The sequence below is a fragment of the Rattus norvegicus genome, chromosome 2 (genome assembly GCF_036323735.1).
Source record: "Rattus norvegicus strain BN/NHsdMcwi chromosome 2, GRCr8, whole genome shotgun sequence".
Taxonomy (NCBI): Eukaryota; Metazoa; Chordata; class Mammalia; order Rodentia; family Muridae; genus Rattus; species Rattus norvegicus.
In genome coordinates, this window is record NC_086020.1 from 204,586,470 (window position 1) to 204,604,794 (window position 18,325).

At 35.3% G+C, this 18,325-nt stretch overlaps 1 protein-coding gene across 4 annotated transcripts in view; it reads left to right on the forward strand.

Moving 5' to 3' along the window:
* Col11a1 (collagen type XI alpha 1 chain) overlaps window positions 1–18,325 on the forward strand; it is a 193,129-nt gene that overhangs the window by 77,334 nt on the left and 97,470 nt on the right. For 3 of the 4 annotated variants that reach the window (XR_010063586.1, NM_013117.1, XM_006233210.5), the window contains exons 14-25: window positions 1,491–1,547; window positions 4,388–4,441; window positions 7,448–7,501; window positions 7,606–7,659; window positions 7,821–7,874; window positions 9,046–9,099; window positions 9,214–9,258; window positions 10,080–10,133; window positions 10,626–10,670; window positions 10,863–10,916; window positions 11,425–11,469; window positions 16,488–16,541. Coding sequence is in view for 2 of the 4 variants with exons in the window: in NM_013117.1 (NP_037249.1) it covers window positions 1,491–1,547; window positions 4,388–4,441; window positions 7,448–7,501; window positions 7,606–7,659; window positions 7,821–7,874; window positions 9,046–9,099; window positions 9,214–9,258; window positions 10,080–10,133; window positions 10,626–10,670; window positions 10,863–10,916; window positions 11,425–11,469; window positions 16,488–16,541 (624 nt within the window). In the remaining 2 variants the exon portion in view is untranslated. Of the gene's footprint in view, window positions 1–1,490; window positions 1,548–4,387; window positions 4,442–7,447; window positions 7,502–7,605; window positions 7,660–7,820; window positions 7,875–9,045; window positions 9,100–9,213; window positions 9,259–10,079; window positions 10,134–10,625; window positions 10,671–10,862; window positions 10,917–11,424; window positions 11,470–16,487; window positions 16,542–18,325 lie in introns of those variants that run through there. The other variant, XM_063281374.1, reaches the window with a different exon arrangement.

Consider the following 18,325-nt stretch of genomic DNA (forward strand, 5'->3'; position numbering starts at 1 on the left):
TTTATTCCTTAGGTACCAGTCATGGAATGTATAGTTTAGAATAGAGTTCATTTAGGACCTGGGAAGGGGAGTTGGGAAGGGAGTACAGACACAGACAGGCAGACAGAAAGGAAGAGGAGGGGGAGGAGAAGGAGGGGGGAAAGAAATAGAAGCTGTGAGCACATGGAGAGGCTGGAGGGGAAATGGGGAGAGCAGGGACAGAGAGGTCAGAGAGTAAGAGGGTAAGAGAGTAAGACATTAAGAGAGTAAGAGTAAGCGAGTGAATTGAGAGCTCTCAGTTCCTTTTACAGTAAGCTGGGCATTACCCGGCTGTTACCAGGTAACTGGGGTGGAGTCTAGAAGGAATGATAGGACCATCTCCTTGAGCTGGGTCAGTCAGGTACGCCATTTCCTGACAAAACTTGACAGTGGGAGTTCCTGATCTCCTTTCTGCTCCGTGCTCTGGCTGTGTGTGGCTGGATCTTGTGCAGGTTGTGGGCACACTGTTCGTAGCATCTCCTGGTTCTTATGTGCGTCTGTCCAGCTGCATCCGGAAAGCACTGTCTCATCATAGTCCTCCATCTTTCTCACTCTTACATCAAGTTGGGAGGTTCCGTGTTCGTCACCTTCTACTGCTGAAAGAAGCTTGTAAAAAGAGGGCTGAGAGAGTCCCTAATCTAGGGCATGATGATGTTTTCACAGTCAGTTAATGTGACTTGTCATCTTAACTTGTTTAGAAAACAGATAGCGAGATGTTGAATTCCAGATATCTAGCTTATTCTTACTAATTTAGAAGTGAGTTATTGGTGGACCTTCAGAGATCTTCCTGATTTTGTTTCATGTGTTATATTTTTTATGATTTTCAGTCATAGGGTTATTTTTGAAATACACATTCATCTTTCACTCGTTAATATTTAAAACAGTAGATCTAAGTAACTTAACATCTATCAAGGACTTTTTCTCTGCTCTGCACTCTGGTTTTTCAAATACCCTAATTTCATATTTTTTTTGTCATGGAGTCTAATGATAAAGCACCCGATCAGTCTATTTTGTCCACAGAAAGAATTCTGAATTGTACTGCTACACGCTAATCACCGTAATTTATCTTAAAACTCTACTAGAAAACATTTACCTTTAATTGTTCACCTTTATTAAAGATCTCCAACCAAGATCTTCACATGCCTGCACAGTGAAGACAAAGAAGGCTCTATCTTTTGGAGTGTGCTTCATAGTAGAAAACTATTAGATAATCTATTTTTTTCTGAAATCTATTTTTAACTGACTAAATTTTGGCAGTATATTATTCAAGACTCTATAAGTTTGAGACATGAATAGTCATTAAATAGAACGTTCTAGTTACATGTACTTCACCACTGACTAAACTTTACTAGCATGTTGCTGGTATACCTTTGTTAGTTTATATACTACCCAAGGACATCCTGTCCAAATGACTTGTGCTACAACATACTACTAGGCAAGCCTTCCTAAACTTGATGGTTTTTATCTTTTAGATTGCTCTGAGAGGCCCTCCTGGCCCAATGGGTCTTACCGGAAGACCAGGTCCTGTGGTATGTTAAATAACTTATATATTAAAATTTTCCTATTAATATGTTTTCTCACATCAACTTCAAGTCTCTGTTTATTCCTCAGGCTAGTAAACTTATTGTTTATGACTCATACTGACTCATTTAAATAGTTTTTTGTTTAATTTTTAGTAATTCTGATCATAAATTTTTAGGGACGCTATCATCAAAATAAAGGAAAATTTAATAAATGAATATAGTTACATATCTGCTATTTAAACCATAATTATACTTTATTTGAATTCTATTTAATTGTCAAAATACTACTTTATTTTAAGTCTTTGAACGTTATTTATATACTTGAGTTATCACTATATTGCATGTGAAATCTTGGTTAATTGTGCAATTTTTATATTTTATTTTATTGAAAATAATTTTTATATAAGATATTTTGATTATTTTCCTTTCCCATGCCTCCTTTAAATGTTATCTTCCTTATTATATTTTCATTATTTAAACCAGTTTTTAAATTAAATTATATTTTGTTCATATTGTTTTCTTCCCGTAAGTTGGAAAGAAAGGACTCAAAGTATCTTTACTCCCAGAGAATAAAATAGTACACATAAATGACCAAGAAAATTTTCATCAGAGGAAACTCTCACAGCTGATCAAGTTTTAGTCAAGTAGCTGGATACAAAACTAACACACACACACACACACACACACACACACACACACACACACACACACAACAGTTGGCCTTCTATACATAAATGAGAAATGAATGAGAAAGAAATCAGGAAAACACAACCTTTCATGAAAGCCTCAAATAATACAAAATATCTTGGGGTACCTCTAAACAAGCAAATAAAACATTTGCACGATAAAAACATCTAGTCTTTGAAGGAAGAAATTGTAGAAGCTGTCAGAAGATGCAAAGATCCCCATTGCTCATGGATCAGGAGGATTAACATAGTAAAAGTGGCCAGCCTCTCTGAAGCAATATGCAGTTAAATTCAAAACCCATCAAAATTCTAATGCAACTCTTCACAGATCTTAAAAAGGCAGTTTTCAGCTCATATGGAAACACCAGAAATCCATGATAGCTAAAACAGTCTTGAATAATAAAAGAATTTCTGGAAGGCTTACTTCTCCAATTTTAAGTTATACTACAGAGCTATAGTAGTAAAAATAGCTTGACTAATTAACTCCTGATAAAATGGTAATCTTTGGTACTGTAAAAAGTATAAATAAACTGATAAGTGCCTTAATATAATACAATAAAAATTAGCAAGTTTTGCCGAAGTATTGCTGCTTTCTTTAAATGTATAGTTCCTTAAACTAAATTTTAAATTTTCATTATATACATGTATGTATATATATAATTTTGATATACATACTCCTGTATGAAATGTTCAGATAACATATTCAATAGGACATCAATTAAATACACCTTTGAATAGATTATTAAAAGTTCATTTTTTCTTACTGTTCTGCTTTTCTAAACACAAGAAGGAAAATTTTATTAAGTCGCTTAACAAAGAAATAAGTTTTATTCACATGCTAGTGATACAAATAAATTATACACTCACAGAGGAATATGGAAATGCTTTACAAAATCATAGGCAATAAAGAAGGTAGAAACGATATTCCTGTTCATCTTCTTTCCCATCAATTACATGGTAATTTTGAGTATATGTAAAAGAATGTTACTACAATCTACAGAGCAAGTAATGCGTATGAACAGAGAGTGAAACACAGCCCAATGTAGGGGAATGTCAGGGCCGGGAGGTGAGAAGGGGGAAAGAGGATAACATTTGAAATGTAAATAAAAAAATTATCCAATTAAAAAAAGAATCTGATTACTCTAACTGTATTCAGTTCAGTGATACATAGTCCTTCTTTCATTATAGGAAATTAGGTGCAAGAATTCTTTTTTAGAAACGTGGTTATTGTTATAATTCTAAAAGTTTAAAAATACATTTTCCTTCACTTCTCATCTATCTTGGGAGACAGAGTAGGAGTTATTTCATGTTCATACCACTAGGCGGCACTAGAAAGCTTCTTTCAGCTTTATCAAGTTTTGACTTTTGCTGGAACTCCGTTTAATTTAACGTATACTCATTAAAATAAATCTGAATACTTGTGAATACACTAAGTAATTTATAACAATCATATTAATTTTTAATACTATAAAATTTTAGACAGTATGGATGCATAATATATATTCGTAAATTCTATAGCTCCTTTCTAAAGCAATTAATTTTCCCTTGCAGTTAATCTCCTTGGCATATTTGTACTGTTTAAATTATATAAACATCTGTAAATTATATTTATTATAATGATTCATTTTATAGAAAAAAATCAAAACAAACTGAGGAAAATGCTTTGATGTTATTTCACAACAATAATAATGGTACCAATATCATCTTTCTAAAACAATTTCCTACTATAAAATTCATTAGCTGAGAATTAAATGTTTATAAAGAGTTGGTTTCGTGCACCCCTTACTGTGTGAGTGAACCCAGTGTATGCCTGACTCTGTGGAAATTCACTGCCCTCGTGGTACCTCACAGTGCAATGGTTACTCAGGCCTTGTTTATCAGACAATGTTTGTTACAGTAAAAATTTTAAAGAAAATTTCAGTGTGATATTAATGTTGACTCCTGTTCAGTTGTAAGTGGAATATAGATGTTTATATATGGTTCATATATCAGTATGCATTTGCTCTGACTAGAAGAATCACACTTTAGATATAGGACATTAATAGCTCATTGCATGAGAAATATCAAACTGATTAGCAAAGTATGTTTATTTCTTTCAAGTGAATCAAAGTCATCAATGACTTAACATTGATTGGTTGTCTGCTTTGCTTTTCTCCTCAGGGGGGTCCTGGTTCAGCTGGAGCCAAAGGTGAGAGTGGGGATCCAGGTCCTCAGGTAAGAACCAATGCTTTGTTCTCTTTATTTGCTTTTATTATTTCTGCTTATTATGGAAATGCTAGGAATAAAGAATGCATGTACATCACATTTAGGCCATACCATTTAAATGGGAAAAAGAATCTGATTGGACCGTTGATCTTCCATTAGTTGATTAATTACACAGTATTTAAATTGGGGAACTGGCAGGGTTGAGAGTAGATGCTGTTTTCTAGAGAAGTGACTGCATCTGTGTTACCAGGCTCTCTCCTCCTTTCTTGCACCCAAATTTTCGCACACAGCAAACATAGCATATTTTTTCATGAAGATTGCTTAGCACACTTCATGCAAGCTAATGTCAGACCTTCGTGTGTTAGACAATAAGTAGAGAGAGATGTTAGACAGTCAATGTATTCATGGTAGAAACAAGAAAATAAAAAAGAATATAACACCGTGATTTTAAAACACTCATTTTAAAATGAAAATACTGTTTAATAAGCTGTAGAATGTCACTTTACATTGACTGTGGAGTTCTGTATTTTTTACTCATTGTTTTCCGTTTTCCTTCTTCATGACTTTGTAATCATACTTTAATTATAATAATATATTTCTATACCATTTCTATGCATGCCTATATTTTGTTAATATTCACCCACCATTACCCTCTCTGTAGTCTTTCCTAATGATACTACTTACTTAACTGTAATTAGATTTGTTAAAAATGATAAGGAATAATAGAATCAGAGCCCATTATATACTTTTATAACTATGATTAAGATAAAAATGCTCTATAAATCCAAACAGTTCTTTGGTTATAATCTTTTTTATAATGTTTCATTTCTTTAAGAGAATCAAAAAGGTATTTTAATCATATTTACTGCCAACTTCTCCTAACATGAGCTATCCCCACCCTCAACCTCCGATCTCGCAACCTGATGTCCTCTTCTGTTCATGTTTTTCCTGTTCTCTTTTAAATAACCCATTGACTCCAGGTTGTGCTGCCCATATACTCATGGGTGTTGGGCTGTCCACTGAAAGGGGATCACAGGACTAGACACTGTACTTTAAAAAAATATTTATTCACTTTACATCCCATTATCAGCCCCCCTCCCAGTACCACATCATGCAGATCCTCCCCCAAATTCGTCCATCCTCCACCTCTCACTAGTCCCCTCTTCCCCCTGCACATGAAATCACTGTAGGGCTAGGGACATCCCCTCCCAGAGGCCAGACAATGTAGCCCAGTTAGGGGAATTGAATCCACAGGAAGGCAGACAACAGATTCAGGAACAGCCACTGCTTCTGTTGGGGGACCTGCACGAAGCTGAGGCTGTACTTTTAAAGAAAACTAACACTAACTCCCACAAAACCTCAATTACAAGTGACAGTCACTCCATGCTAGAATGCTGAATGGCTTGATCATGTGTAGTCAGCCACAGCTGCTAGGAATTCATGAGTGCAACAGTCCTACTATGTCTAGAAGGCACACAAGCAATTCTAATTTTCCCCCTTTACACTTACAACCTTGTTTGAACCACAAATGTCTGCTAACCACTGGCCTATTCTTTCTCACAGAATTTTGGACATTTTTCAGAAAAAAATTACACGAAATTGTGTCTTATATAACATTTTATTGCTGTCTTTTTGATAAGGTCTTCAGATTCAAGGCATTTGAGTGTATCAATGCTATACTCTTCTCCTTGGTTATAAATATTCCATCATGTATATATACCATAGCTTCCTGCAACAGAACCCTAAGAAAGTTGGTAACAATATTTGACCAGCCCAAGATGTGTGTTAACCTTGCTTTCTTTGTTTAATTAACATTGCTATAAAGAGCTGGAAAACCACTAACTTGGTTCACTAGGAATTTCAGAAAAATATTAAAATATGCTACATATGAAAATTGAAAAATAATTGCTCATTAAAATTTACAAAGCAGCATACATACTCATCTGCTTACAGAACTGGTGAATCTGAAAGACGGTATGTGTTTTGGGACATATAGTGTTTGTTGAGCCTTTAAGTCCAAAGAGTTAGGTGATATCAGAGAAGGATCTTTTTCATTGACATCTGTCCGTAGTGCACAGCAGGATAGATTGTTCCTCAGTAAGTGTATAACTTCCAGAAGTCCCAGGCTTGGTTCTCAGCACCCACAAGGCTGCTAACAGCAACATTTATGTCCAGTTCTGATGGCCTCCCCTGATGTCCACAAGCCCATCCACATGCATGGTGTACTTAACACACCTAGGGACATACATGTAAAATAAAATTAGTTCATTAAGGATAAAAATCCAAACCTAGCAACATTCATTGAGTTGGTATTTCTTCTCTTCCCTTCCGGTTAGATTCATGGCAGACCCCTCTCCAACAGTTTTTAAGCTGTACGCTCTGACTTCCAATGATTAGACACCATCATCCTTACATTTCCAGAACAAATATTTGTAACCTTCGACGAGAGCTTGATTCTAGTTAGAATATGATCATCAGGACTCTGGATAGTTGAATAGTCACTCATGAAGATTTAGTTGAAAACTTTAACAGATAATCATGCTACAGGAGATTTCACTGTGCTTGAAAGGTGATTAAATCCAATGTGCTTAGTGGTTTGGGACATGAATCATCTCGGCAAGGACATTTAAACAATGAAAAGGAAAAAGGTCAAGTTCTTGAAATGAGAACAGAATGATGGCATTGACATAGTTCCATGACTGCTATGTGGAAACCACCTTTCTGACAACTGAACACATCATAACTCAATTGATCATAAAGGCTTATAAGTTTACCATTATATTTCTTTTGTTTGACTATGTTCACATCCACATAAAATATTTTACAATATAGTTGTTTATATGAGAAGCTCCTTAAAAAATTGCTCTTCTGACTTCTGCTGTGTCAGAATTTTTAAGCCTAAAAAATCTTGTGATTAAACAGTTGTGGGACACACAGAATACTGGTTTCTAAAACTTCTCTTTTGACTTTGACTGATTAAGATTTTGGCACTCTGCTTCTAATGTTTTCCCACAGGGTCCTCGAGGTGTCCAAGGTCCTCCTGGTCCAACCGGAAAACCTGGAAAGAGGGTATGGGTATTTTTCCTTGTGCATGTCAGCCATTGATGAGTTTGTTTCTTTGTATTTACTGCTATGTTACCCACTCTGCCTAATCTCACATTCTGCAATTTTAGGGCCGTCCAGGTGCCGATGGAGGAAGAGGCATGCCAGGAGAACCTGGGTCTAAGGCGAGGACTTTATAACTTTGTATTCGGATCATGTTTGGCACTTTGTCCTTGACAGTATTGTAATGTAATATAAAATGTATTGAAATTTACAGTTCACACTGACATTAGAGTCCTGACCCGGAATGAGAATATACTGGTCATGATTATATGTGATTTTACAGGGAGACCGAGGGTTTGATGGACTTCCAGGTCTGCCAGGTGACAAAGGTCACAGGGTAAGTTCCCTTTACTACATTTTTATCCAAGATGTAATAGTAATCTTAAGAGCTTAGGTGGTTATGGTATACTTTGGAAATCAGAAGAAAAATATTAACACAGACAGTGGTGACTCCGTTTGGTAAATTTCTGTATTTATTGGATACTGAGAAAATGTAGATACAACTTTGTATATATAGTGCCAGTGTGATTTTTCACTACGTATAGACAGTCAAATATTCCTGTGTACAAAAAGATAGAGGCAGAATGTCTGTGCTCACAGTTGTAAGGAAGACCCTTTAATAGCAGAGTTGGAGAACTTAAATGAGAATATTATTTCTCGAGCATTGCATATTCTCTACATATTTTCCTGTGGAAATAAGCGAGATGAGGACACCTGCAGATATCCTGGCAACATACTGTTGCTTTGTGATGCACACTTCAGTGCAAGAACTCATTAATGGTAAAGCTCAAGAAATCAGTGTGCTGGAGAGTCAAAACTGCTGGTTATCTTTTCATGGGAAACTGGGAGGCGGTTCTCAAGTTAATAAAAAAAAAACAAAAAAAAAAACAAAAAAAATAAAATAAAATAAAATCAATTTTCAACCAAAAAAAAAAAACAGTAAGAGTTGGTTGTTTATATCTTTCTTCACCAGAATGAAGAACAAACCTAGGACTGTATTTAGGTAAATTGGAGAATGAAAAGGAAAGTTTAATCTCATAGTCAACCTAACAAAATAATATTGCACTCCTAACACATACTAGGGTGAATGTGCAATTTTGTTTTGTGAAATAAATCCTAAATCCCTTGAATCTTTCACGAGTTGTGCTGGTTTAATATTGAATTATTCAGAAATTAAGAAACAAAAGGACGCACAAGTGTACTCATTCTTAAGATAGTCATAAATAATTTTCTGAATGATTCATTTCTTGATCACTGCTTGGAAATATTTTGCATATGTTTTCTTTAAATCATTTTTATTAAAAGTTGAGAGGAAATTTTTCTAGCATACTAATTTGTAAATCCTGTTAGAGTTTAAAATTTTACTACTGCAACTACTTCAAGAAAGGTCAAGGAGAGGAAGATTTCGAGGACAAGTGTCCTGTTGTGCCTGGTTATATTGACATCTTCTATACGCAGAAACAATCACCTCGATCCCTGTATTTATCCTGTGTCTGTTTATTCCCTAGGGGGAAAGAGGTCCACAAGGTCCACCTGGCCTCCCCGGCGATGATGGAATGAGGGTATACTACGACTTTGCTTGTTTCAGACTTGTTTACAATTAGACCACCAAAGAACAAAGTTCTTTTGAAATCACACCCCTCTAACAGGACTCCGTCCATGTTTGTCACCCATAGGGAGAAGATGGAGAGATCGGGCCCAGGGGTCTTCCAGGGGAAGCTGTAAGCAACTATTTCCTTTATTTTTAAATCCCAGTCTCTTTCTTGGGAAATAGCGTCTTCCACTAGTTAGGCAATGCTAAACTCAGAAACATTTCACACAAATTAGCCAAGGAATTTTCATATTAAAAACCAGTGTATACTATTGCATTTTCTGGTGAAGGGAACCTTTGTGACTTGAGGCCTCCTGACTCAGCTTTCATTTGCTTCATTAAAGCCGGCCATGTCCATTTCAGTAAAGAAAATAGAGTAAACTATTATGAGTATGTTTCTAAAGCTGGGAAAGAACTTTGAGAAGAGGACAGAAAAGGGATTTGAATGTAACTGTTAATAATTTAAAACCCCTCAATGTAGAAAATGGTTCTATAATCTGCATAGATAAATACCCAGCTGTTGGTTCTTAAACGAATGCTCTCCCAAGATTTAAGTTAGGAAGATGAATGAGAGCCCTACGTTTTCTGTTTGTTCAATCAGTGTCAACATAACAAAATTGAGTGTGCCAACCAAGTTAGAAAATGAAACAAAGGTGTCTTATTAAGAACATTTGACTATTTTGTTTTTTTTAAAACACATTACAAGTGATACATGTGTAAATAAATTGAATGTAAGAAAGTTTTTATGCTAAACACTGTTATCTACTTTTTCCTTTTGTGTCTTATAAACATTCAATATTTATATTACATAAGATGTTTTTTAAACACTTTCCATGTACTGATAGATGAATAAATATTTTAACTCACATTATATTAAAGTCATTCAGTGAAAGAGGCCTGTTCTGAGGATATTTCTTATGCAAGCTTCCCTTTTTCTTTTATTCCTCTCAGGGTCCACGAGGCTTGCTGGGACCAAGGGGCACTCCAGGACCTCCTGGGCAGCCTGTATGTATTACTGGGAAATTCTGGGTTTTCTAGAAGAAAGCTTGTTGCCAAGTGTATATGTATGTATATGTGTATGTGTAATCCATATGTATATGTATACGTATATGTAATTCATGTGCATATATATATAACTCTTTAGAGAAACTAGTTCACAGGCCTGCTGTACTCTGAGTTCTATGGATATTAGCTCTCAGGTTCATTGAATTCTTTCTCCATCCTTGCTCTTTCTGTCTGTTTAGGTAGGTCTTATACTTTTCATGATTTATCATAACACACACTGGAAAATGCTGCTAGACTGTCTTCAGGGTGGACATGGGTGGGAGGCACTATACAAGTCTTCCTTAATTTTTATTAAATATTAACTTCTCATTTCTCTTCACTTTAAAAGGATCCTCATTCACCAAGGCTACTGGCTAGCATATTATAAAAGGATTCATTTTATTTTCTTGTTTAATATTTAAAATTTTACATCTGTTTTGTTCTTCATTGAAGGGTATTGGAGGTATAGATGGCCCCCAAGGACCAAAAGGAAACATGGTATGTAGTTTATATCTATACACTCATGTCAATTTCAGAGCACTGGACTTTGTGTTATTAAGTTAAAATATATTACACATTATGAAATATATTTTCCAGTCATCTTGAATGAAAACTGATTTGGTGCTAATGATTTGAATTAAAAACTATAATGCAAAAGCATTACTAATTATTTTATTTCTTCCTATGCAGGGTCCTCAAGGGGAGCCTGGACCACCAGGTCAGCAAGGAAATCCAGGACCTCAAGTAAGTCTAAGCCATTTGCCAAATACGTTTAATCTGTGAATATGAAAAACATTTCTTTTTAACATGTTCAAGAGGAAAATGACTTATTCAGCATTCACAGGGTGCCATGGTGAAAACCTACAGAAGGTTCTGGATAGAATTGCATTATAAGCTCTCGCAAAGAGGAGCTTGTGAAACTTCCTCAAACTGCTCTGTGACGCAAAGGAGGGAGTGTGTGTGTGTGTGTGTGTGTGTGTGTGTGTGTGTGTGGTGTGTGTGGTGTGTGTGTGTGTGTGTGTGTGTGTGTGTTTGAGTGAAGAATTGGGAAAGTGAGAGGGAGAGAGGGGGAGGAAGAGAAGGAGAGAGGTGAGATAAATGAGAAAGCAAGAGAGAGAGAGAGAGAGAGAGAGAGAGAGAGAGAGAGAGATTCTCCTGTGACTCAATCCAAGTACCATAGATTTAATTATCTATTGTGAAGATGTGTCCTTGTGAAATGATTCCTGACATTAAATAAATTCTTTCATAACAGGGACTTCCTGGTCCACAAGGCCCAATTGGTCCTCCTGGAGAAAAAGTAAGTTGTTCTCGTGTTCTCATAATCACTGGTAAGCTGTTTTACAGCAGGGGTAAAGCCTTGTCTTTTGGATAAGAAATCTCCATACTTTCCCTCCTTATTATCAAAGTCATACAGTCACCTGAATTAGAACCACGGTAATAAAAGTTGGGTATAATTTATTTAGACATTGGATAGAATTTATTTAAACATTTTTAAGGTGTAATTTTAAAAAGTATAAAATTTTGACTGAGATTGCAGATAACATTGTCGATAATGATATAATTTCAGTAACTAATAGGATGACTGTTCAAAGTCTGTAAACTCTGAACTTCATTACTTTTAGAATTAGGCATTGAGAATGAAGCCTGGGGAGTTGCACATTAAGTTTATACTTTTAATACCCACCATGTTTCATGCACTTATCTATCATCCAAAACAAGATATCCATGACAGAATTATTACTACAAAAATCTTTGTGCTTGATTCATTATGGTATGTGATGGTTTGATTTACTTTGAAGGATTTTTTGTAAGGAAAGAAGTTTATAAAATATAACTTAAACTGTATTATTTGTAAATAATAAACTTTATTCTGTGTATGAATACTTTTCTTGTATAATTGTCTGTGCACCTCATGTGTGCAAAGCCTGTGGAGGCTATAAGAGGGCATCAGATCCTCTGGAAGTGCACTGAAAGATCATTGTGTGCTGCTCCTGGGAACCGAAACCAGGTCCTATGGAAGAGCAACCAATGCTCTTAACTAAAGAGTCATCCCTCCAGCACATAACGTCTATACTTTTTTTGGTTGTAATTACATTTGCTTTCAATAAAACTTGTTGCATGATCTACTTAAAGGGTTCTTTTAAGTTTCCACTGGCCCATTTTGGTATGGGTGAGAAATACTTTTGTTAATAACTCAGTGTTCAGATGACAGCAAGAATAAATGGAGTACTTAAAAAGGGATCACTTTCCCCTGGTTTCCTTTGCGAGATTATTCCCCAAGTAGTACCTCCTTTCTGCCTTGATTATAGTACAATCATTATCTGGCTCTCTGAAGTGATTTTTTTTTCATCAATTTCAGTGAACATAACTGGTTCTTCTGAGAAAAATCAATAGATTTACTCATGTATAATTTACATATTATAAAGTTTGCTTGTATAGCTTAACATGAGACATTTTTTTTAATGAATTTACAAAGTTGTACAAACACTTAATTGTTAGAACATACCAACCTAGGAAGGCTTTCTGAGTCCCCTTTCCATCCTACAATATTAACCAACAGTCTGTTTGCTCTCTGTCTGTACAATTTCCGACCACCTGAATATTTTATAGTAATGAAATGTTGATATTTCAAAGCATAAATTTCATTATAGCACTGAGCATATGGTCTTTGTGCTTATTTTTCATTTTATAATGTTTTAGGGACTTAACCAAGTGAGATCATGTATCTATAATCTGATCTCTTTTTGCAATTAGTATCACATTCCAAATTCGTTCATCAGTTGATAGCCATTTTTCATCAATGTGGTGCCATGAGGATTTACAGGAAAATGTTTTCATAGACATAGCTTTACTCATTTCTTGTAGTAGTTAAAAGCCTTAGATAGTATAGTAAGCATGGTATACTGATTTTTTTAACTTCTAAACTATTGATGGTTGAAAAATTTATTTTTTGTTTCCATCAGTGATACAATACATGGAAATACTAGTTTTTCCACATCCAGACATTAATACTCGTCTCTCTTGTGTTTTGATCACTCTCTCACGGTATTCCAAGATCTTATCATCATTCTCTTAGCATTTCCTGAACTTGGCATCTTTAATTTTTAATTGGTTGTTGGTCATTTCCACAATTCTCTTTTTTTTTCTTTTTACTTTTTGGCAAGGGTTGACCACGTCAACTCTCTATGTGGTCCAAGTCGTCTTCTAACTCACTGGAGCCTGCCTGTTTCCACCTCCTTAGACCACACTTGTCTAATTGCCTACTTCCTTTCTATAGGGACTGTTGACGTTCATTATTTATGGGGATGATTATATTGTGCAGTATATTGAGGGTGTTGAAAAATACAGTATGAAATTTAGGTATGCTTTGAAGATTATTTTAAGCCATTTAGTTTGGCAAGCAGCATATTATTGACCGCACTGTTCACCTTGAGTCTCTGTTTTAGATCAGTATATTCAAACTTGACAACTATTGACTTCTATCAAACTCTTCATAAACATCACATCCATTTTATAAATTACATTTAAAATATGTACCTGTCATATTTCAACAGAATCTTATTATGTATTCCTTGGATTGTTACGAGGAATTTTCTCCTTGGAAAAATGGCTATATTTGAATTCCTCTTTCAGAGCCAAAGGTAAAATATTTGGTTTGGCTCACTGCAGCATCGTTCACATTGTACTCAAGTGTTTTCTCTGTTCTGAGCATATCCACTTTCCAAATTCAAAGACAATCTTGTCCCATCAAAAAAGACAATAAGCTCAAAAAGACAGATATTGAAAGACTGTGTATATGTTCTGTACTTAATATCTTGCCTATATCAGGTAGCGAGTATTTTATTTATTTTTCTATCAATTTACTAAATCACTTGTTACTTTAAACTTTGTAACAATAGCTATTTCATGTGTAATTTAATATTTAGTATTATATTTGAATTAGATATTTTAGTATCTAAAACTTAAGTCTAAAACTTAATAACTAAAAGCTTAATATCTAATAACTTTAACTTAAAATTATTTCAGCTTATTTTAATTATATTTCTAGCAAAGGCTACTAGTAGTCGGCAATGATAAACTACCTCTGCTATTTATTCTGACATTTTTGACAAGGAGAGCATTTCCTGTGATTTAATTTGTGAGTTTAGAGTTCATATTACTCACATGCTAATTGATTTACAGAAAACAAATGATGTGACTCTATGAGCTCAGTGAGAAACACCAAGACACAAAGTAAATGTCGATTAAAGACAGTGACTTTGAAAACTTGAGTGGCTCTCTACATGCATACAGACTATGACTCTGTCACATGTCACATAATAACAGATGTTGATTTTTCCTGGGACTCACTCAGACAAAGTGGATATAAGCATATAAATTGCTTAACATAGTGCATAGAAACACTTCATAAATTTTAACTGTTATTAAAATATGAAACATATGACATTCACTCATCTGTATTCTCATCTCACCAGGGAAAGCACGGGGAGTTAGAAATGCAGATAAAACATTTTGTTGTCACGAAACTTCCATTCAAAAGAAGATGGATTGAATTCAGTTTCATTTAAAAATCATATTATTTTGGCAGAGTTTTAATATTTCTTGTCTTTCCTCAAATGTATATCAATGGAAAAGGTCCATGTAGCACTGGGTACCAAACCGTCGGCCCCTCTACTTGTAGCAATAATGCATGGACTCATTCTGTGTTGGTGTACTGTGGTTTGAAGAAACAAACCCAGTGTCTTGAAAATAAAGATTAATTTAAGTGACAGGCAAAATATTGCAATTAAGTATTCTGTGGCTTAAGGGAATGACTGTGAGATGTAATAGGGTTGCATATTGTTGGAAAGAATTGGAAACTTTAAGTCCTTCCAAAAGGATTCAAGTAATATATGAAAGCCATTTTGAAAAGGTGATCGTCCCCTGCTTTCTGTTACATGTGATTTAATTGGTGCTTTCCTATCAAGCATACCAGTGCCAGTCAACATGGGTACAGTGCTTACGTGAAATGCCCTCTAACAGTGGAAATGCTGTGAACGGTCTGAGATTCAGACTTGCTGATGACATCCCCTTTCCTCTACCAACTATTCTCAAGTCCTGGCAAATGAAATGGATCAAGCAATACTGCCCAGGGCTTCATAAACTTAATCTCCCCAATAGAATGCCTAAGTTTCTCTTAAGAAAGCGTTTGCTGGCAATATTTTTCTTTATAGTGTTCTACATTTAGGAATGATAAGCTGACATGGAATTAGAAATTCTCAGTAGTTAAGAAAGGACCAGAGTGATCCACTGAACAGTTACATTTCCGTCTTTCGTTAATGCATATCAGTTTATGCTCCTTTTACATCAAGATAGATGTACTTTTAACAGGTCCTAATAAATCATTCAGGAACTTACAGTTACTAAAACAATTTAAGAACCTGACTATCCATGTCTAGAACTCTGAACTGTATCCATGTTTGTTAATAATAGGACAGTCTAAAAAATATGTGAACAATGTAACAAGCATATGTGCAAATCTAGATCCCATTCATAGGTCAGTAAGCTTATGCAGCCTCTTCAAAATCAAGAGAGGTAAATAAGATGTATATGGGCTGACAGAATAAAACCTGTTTTTGAGTAAACTTATTCTTCATTAAGTAGAAGTGTAGTGTAGTAAATGTATTAATTGTTAATGTATTCATTTATCACCATGATCAAGTCATAATATTTATAGTTATGCATGCAATACTTTTACACAACCAACAACACATTCATTTGGTTACATTACCACAAACACCTTGGTAATAATTGTCTCCTCTGACACTAAGAGCATAGCATTAGGAATATTTCATCTTGTTTTTAGTTCTCTGGCGCCACCATTGTATATTTGGTCTACTATTTCCAAAGCGTTTGGTAGAGCCTATAATTGTATCTTTGGATATGTATTAATATAACATTCTCAATGTGAATTTCGAAGTTTTACTCTGAAGCTTCACTCAGTGTTAGGAGTGAATGATTTCTGACCTGCATTATTTGCATTTTTGTTCTGTTAGTGACCTTTAATTGTATCACTTAAAAACTTGCCACTTTTAATAATGAAAGATTTAAAACAACCATGCCGACTAAACGTAGCATATTTTGACATCTGCTGAGTTCAGTTTTCATTTGCTTTTATGTACTGTGTTTTTGTTTATCAAGTATTTAGGACACTGTTGAGTACTTAGTGACACCCTCTCAAGGTCATGTTGTTATTAGTGTTGTAGTGATACCCACCATGTAGAGCTTTTTATATGTTTCCTCTCTTTTAAATAGTATTTTCTTCTTTTTGCCTAGGGACCACAAGGAAAACCAGGGCTTGCAGGACTTCCTGGTGCCGATGGACCTCCTGTAAGTCAAAGCTGTCTATGTTGTCACTGAGATTTCCACAAGCAATCATAGTAGCCTCTGTATAAAGTGACCCCATGCTGCACAGCAGAACCTGCCAAAATCTCTCCTTCATAATTCCACATGTTCCTTTATTTCAGTCAGCTTGTATTTTCAGTGGCTATTACTTTTTCATGCCTGCTTCTCCTCATAGAGAACATGAGTTCATCCACTTTTTAACTTGCCTCTTAGTCTTCAGCCTTAGGATGTCAGTTAATAAAACCCCATGGCCAACAACAACCTGGGGGGGATAGGGCTTGTTTAGTTCCATATTATCATCCATCACTGAGAAGTCTGGACAGGAAATCAAGCAGGGTCGGAACATAGGAAGGAATTTACACAGAGACTGTGGAGGAGTGCTGAGTTGGTCTTGTCTCTCTTGGCTTGCTCAGGGTGCTTCCTTGTAACCCCCAGCACCACTTGTCCCACCTGAGTACCATACAAAATGGGCTTGGTTCTCCCAATCACCAACAAGAAGATGCTTCTAGGCCAGTCTGGTTGGGCCATTTCCCCAACTGAGATTCCTGTCTTATCAAATGACTCTAACTTCTGTAAGTGAACATAGACAGACAGCACAAACACCAGGTGAAATCACACGGCAGGCATTGCTTTTTTCCTATTCTGTCCATGAAAAATTTTCAGACTATAGGGGCATTCTTCCTCCTGTGGGAATATAGAAATATCTGTTATTACTCTTTTTCACAGATACATATAATTTCTGCCTTTATTTTAAAATTATTTCTTATGTTGACTCTTCAAACTACTTAGTCTAGTCTCAAGCAAGATACCAGATTTCTTATTCTGTTTTTACCTGTGGATATAAAACATACTTTTGATTTTTTAAATATATAATATACATATATTTTATATATATATAAAATGACATCTCAATAGCATGATAATATGATTAGTATCTTTAGTTTTTCTCTGTATTTTCATCACATGCTCCTACTGACTTTTGAGGACGCTTTTGTTTGCATAAAGAGTATCAACCAAATGAAATTTGCTTCGTGTAAGATTTTGAGATTGAACTGTTAATAACAGGATGTATTATTTTATGTCCTTTCTCTTTAAAAAGATTTCATATTCAATGAAACAGACACTCATCAAATGTAATGTTTTTCTTCAACTACTAGCTTTCAATGTCATTAAAAGCCATGACCTTTGTACAATATTTTAATAATATTTTAGAATAAAGCATATGATTTTGGGGGTTCAAGAATCACCTCACAAACCATTTGAATACTTATCTTAGTCAGAAAGGGATAGTTTATTGGGCATATGCCCTAGGACCTGTTGAACAGGTTGACAGGTCTAGATTCAGGAGTTGAACCATAACATTGAGTTAATTTCCTACAGAGTTTTAAAACCAAAATCTACAAATATCTGTGTGAAGTTATTTCCCCAGTCAGGATTTAGGCATAGGAGGTTTCCCTTGGAGCACGTCTTTGTTGTACAATTATTCTGCTCCCCTTGTTTGTGGCATTCAACTGCAGGGACGACCTGCCTTGTCTAATATTCATGCTCCAATTTGTCTACTAGGATGGGACTTGACCCACACTCATATCTTAACTTATCAACCAGGATGTCAGTTACCCAATAAATGTCTCTTTTTGCCAAATAAGATGTCAGTTCCCAGGGAGGTCTTGGGAAATGAAACTTTACTACACCACTACTCAAAATGGAAGTCTTATTCAAACTGGTTTCCTATATTGGTCCAGGTGTCTCTTTTTTTGTTGGGGTGCATC